General features: G+C 39.5%; 1 protein-coding gene across 1 annotated transcript in view; it reads right to left on the bottom strand.

Moving 5' to 3' along the window:
- Window positions 1-5,000, bottom strand: part of tacr3l (tachykinin receptor 3-like) — a 14,977-nt gene that overhangs the window by 7,287 nt on the left and 2,690 nt on the right. The window contains exon 2 of the mRNA XM_063008619.1: window positions 942-1,130. Coding sequence (XP_062864689.1) covers window positions 942-1,130 — 189 coding nt within the window. The remainder of the gene's footprint in view (window positions 1-941; window positions 1,131-5,000) is intronic.

Raw genomic sequence — 5,000 nt, 5'->3', positions numbered from 1 at the left:
CAGAAGGAGGAAATTTAATGAAAACCGGAAGAGAAAGCGGTACGTCTCTTGTGTTATTAGGCCGTGTCTGTGGTAAAGGAGAACAATATAATTGTAGACTTACATTATAAATATACAGAATAAATTTGGCATTTCGACACCAAACAGAATTTAGCCTCCAAAAAAAACAACAAATTGTCCAAGAATTAAAAGGCGACTGCAATCAAAGCAGGATACGTTACAATCGGCCCTTTGAGGGCCACCATAATGCAGATGTGGCCCTCGGTGAAAATGAGTTTGACACCCCTGTACTAAAAGAAGGAGACAGGAGCACTAAACTTCTCTTCATTATTACTGCTCATAAGTTCCTCCACTAATGAAATTCCTCACTCGCCAAAGTGCCACACTCCATAGTAAACAACGGCACAGCCTCATGTGAATGCGCCCTAAGAAACATCTGACTGCAAGGAATTTCACCATCTACAGTCATAACATTATTAAAAGATTCAGGAGGAATCTCTGTGTGTAAAGGCTAATACTGAATGTCTGTTCTCTTTGATCCTTTGTTACTAAATAGGTGTAATAAATCAATAAAATAAAAGACATTGTATGGCTCCATCTATGCAGCAACAGTTTGGGGAAGGCCCTAAAAAGCTCTATAAAGACATGAGGAAAAGCTCAGTTTAAAGAAACTTCAGCCACAAAGCACAGCTCTGGAATGAACCTGAACCTCAACTGAGGCTTTCTTGACTGACAACAGTGCCCAGCCATGTGAATGCTTGAGCACAAATTCCCACAGACATACTTCAAAGTCTCATGAGAAATCTCTCAGAAGAGTGGTTGTTGTTCTAGCTGTAGATCACACAGAGGTCACTCTATTTTCATTGTAATATGATTGTTTTTAAAATGGGACCAAATGAAACCAAATCCATTAAAAATAAATTCTGTAGTCTCTCTCTCACATGAAGGAATCTTCGGCGGGTCTGGGCCAGGCCACGTAGCAGATGGTTCTCCGAGGCAGGGTCCTGATGGTGGAGTAGAAGCAGAGAGGGAAGGCCAGCACCACCGCCAGAACCCAAATGCACACGATCACCACTTTAGTCGCTGTAGCTGATAACCGGGGCTTCAGCGGATGGATAATCGCCATGTACCTGCAACGGCAATCAGAGCGTGAGTCAGTGAACCATCCTGTCGTGTCATTCCACTCTGATAAAGATTTAAATGTTTCGTTATATCGCTCGAGCAGCAGTTATAATCAGGGATCTTTATGATCCTGCAGAAGAGCTGAGAGGAAAAGTAGCATTCTACACCATGTCTAAGACGCTAAGACTCCACCGAACCACAGTAAGAGCCGTCATTGCCATTATAGAGAAACAGCCAGCGATAACTCATCCAGTCAACAAAAGATTCAGGAAAACATCGACAGTAGTGCAAATATCTGAGAGACAAGTGTGACAAGTGTTGAATAGCTTTCTTACCTAAATGAATAATATATATATATAAATTAAAATGTATGTTGGGTGCTAAAGTAGAAATAAAACGCTACTGCTATCAGCCAAATGAGCGCCTACACAGACACACGATTAGCTGTGTGTCTGTAGGGGGAGGGACAACGGCTAAAATAGGGTTCCTCGTCACTGGGGGGATAATGACCCCTGCTGACCGATCGAGATGCCTGCATGAGGGGCTGATCACAGACGGCAGTGCGTGGCTCTTCACACATGATACTGTGCTCTGTGAGACTCCGCCCCTGGCAGGTGAAAAGAAGTGTCCAGCGGCTGTGGAAGTGATAAGCTCCACTTGGACTGGACACTATATACATTTGATATACAGTGTATCACAAAAGTGAGTACACCCCTCACATTTCTGCAGATATTTAAGTATATCTTTTCATGGGACAACACTGACAAAATGACACTTTGACACAATGAAAAGTAGTCTGTGTGCAGCTTATATAACAGTGTAAATTTATTCTTCCCTCAAAATAACTCAATATACAGCCATTAATGTCTAAACCACCGGCAACAAAAGTGAGTACACCCCTAAGAGACTACACCCCTAAATGTCCAAATTGAGCACTGCTTGTCATTTTCCCTCCAAAATGTCATGTGACTCGTTAGTGTTACTAGGTCTCAGGTGTGCATAGGGAGCAGGCGTGTTCAATTTAGTAGTACAGCTCTCACACTCTCTCATACTGGTCACTGAAAGTTCCAACATGGCACCTCATGGCAAAGAACTCTCTGAGGATCTTAAAAGACGAATTGTTGCGCTACATGAAGATGGCCAAGGCTACAAGAAGATTGCCAACACCCTGAAACTGAGCTGCAGCACAGTGGCTAAGATCATCCAGCGTTTTAAAAGAGCAGGGTCCACTCAGAACAGACCTCGCATTGGTCGTCCAAAGAAGCTGAGTGCACGTGCTCAGCGTCACATCCAACTGCTGTCTTTGAAAGATAGGCGCAGGAGTGCTGTCAGCATTGCTGCAGAGATTGAAAAGGTGGGGGGTCAGCCTGTCAGTGCTCAGACCATACGCCGCACACTACATCAAATTGGTCTGCATGGCTGTCACCCCAGAAGGAAGCCTCTTCTGAAGTCTCTACACAAGAAAGCCCGCAAACAGTTTGCTGAAGACATGTCAACAAAGGACATGGATTACTGGAACCATGTCCTATGGTCTGATGAGACCAAGATTAATTTGTTTGGTTCAGATGGTCTCAAGCATGTGTGGCGGCAATCAGGTGAGGAGTACAAAGATAAGTGTGTCATGCCTACAGTCAAGCATGGTGGTGGGAATGCCATGGTCTGGGGCTGCATGAGTGCAGCAGGTGTTGGGGAGTTACATTTCATTGAGGGACACATGAACTCCAATATGTACTGTGAAATACTGAAGCATAGCATGATCCCCTCCCTCCGGAAACTGGGTCGCAGGGCAGTGTTCCAGCATGATAATGACCCCAAACACACCTCTAAGACGACCACTGCTTTATTGAAGAGGCTGAGGGTAAAGGTGATGGACTGGCCAAGCATGTCTCCAGACCTAAACCCAATAGAACATCTTTGGGGCATCCTCAAGCGGAAGGTGGAGGAGCGCAAAGTCTCGAATATCCGCCAGCTCCGTAATGTCGTCATGGAGGAGTGGAAAAGCATTCCAGTGGCAACCTGTGAAGCGCTGGTAAACTCCATGCCCAGGAGAGTTAAGGCAGTTCTGGGAAATAATGGTGGCCACACAAAATATTGACACTTCAGGAACTTTCACTAAGGGGTGTACTCACTTTTGTTGCCGGTGGTTTAGACATTAATGGCTGTATATTGAGTTATTTTGAGGGAAGAATAAATTTACACTGTTATATAAGCTGCACACAGACTACTTTTCATTGTGTCAAAGTGTCATTTTGTCAGTGTTGTCCCATGAAAAGATATACTTAAATATCTGCAGAAATGTGAGGGGTGTACTCACTTTTGTGATACACTGTATATACACTATATACACTATATATGATATATACACTATATACACTATATATTCACTATATATTATATATACACTATACTGTATATTATATATACACTATATACACTATATATATTATACAGTATATATATATATACTATATATACACTATATATTATATATACACTATATACACTATATATTCACTATATATTATATATACACTATATATTATATATACACTATATATACACTATATATTATATATACACTATATATTATATATACACTATATATTATATACACACTATATATTATATATACACTATATACACTATATATACACTATATATTATATATACACTATATACACTATATATACACTATATATTATATATACACTATATATTATATATACACTATATACACTATATATTCACAATATATTATATATACACTATATATTATATATACACTATATATTATATATACACTATATATACACTATATATTATATATATATATATATATACTATATACTATATATACACTATATATACACTATATATTATATATACACTATATATTATATATACACTATATACACTATATATACACTATATATTATATATACAGTATATACACTATATATTATATATACACTATATATTATATATACACTATATATTATATATATATATATATATATATATATATATATATATATATATATATATATATATATATATATATATATATATATATATATATATATATATATACTATATATACAATATATATTATATATACACTATATATTATATATACTATATAGACACTATATACACAATATGTTATATATACAGTATATGTTATGTATACATGGGCGGCACGATGGCTCGGTGGGTAGCACTGTCGCCTCACAGCAAGAAGGTCCTGGGTTCGAGCCCCAGGTGGAGCGGTACAGGTCCTTCCTGTGTGGTGTTTGCATGTTCTCCCCGTGTCTGTGTGGGTTTTCTCCGGGAGCTCCAGTTTCCTCCCACAATCCAAAAACATGCAAGTGAGGTGAATTCCGACACCCACAGCATCTTATTTCCAACCTTTTGCAGCTATAACAGCCCTCACTCTTTTGGAAAGGCTTTCCACAAAACCGTTGGACTGCTTCTTCATGTTGCGGGCGCTCAGTCATGATTTCAGGTGAAACAGAAGATAATTAGTAATATTTCTTCTTACATATTTGATCTGGGTGATAAACACGATCTAATTACAGACCGCTCGGGTGTGAGTGACGTCTGCGGGTTTTTAAATGGCACGGCGAGATGAAAAACACGATCCTCCCGCTAAGGCTCCTCGCGGCCGAGCGAGAGGGTGAGTAACTACGTGAAGAGAGGAAACGAAAGAGTTTCATCAGGTGGATTTTATTTCAGGCAACGTCCAATTACTTCTGCCACACTGAGACACAAAGACACCTGCCAGAATGCAGGAGAGGGTCTGAGATGAAAAACCAATCAGAGATCAGAGAGACGAGCGCGAGATGTGATTTCCAGCTCGGTTCTTTTGTTCTTTGCTT

This window comes from Trichomycterus rosablanca, chromosome 14 (genome assembly GCF_030014385.1).
Source record: "Trichomycterus rosablanca isolate fTriRos1 chromosome 14, fTriRos1.hap1, whole genome shotgun sequence".
Lineage (NCBI taxonomy): Eukaryota > Metazoa > Chordata > Actinopteri > Siluriformes > Trichomycteridae > Trichomycterus > Trichomycterus rosablanca.
This window is presented reverse-complemented; position numbering and strand designations above follow the sequence as displayed.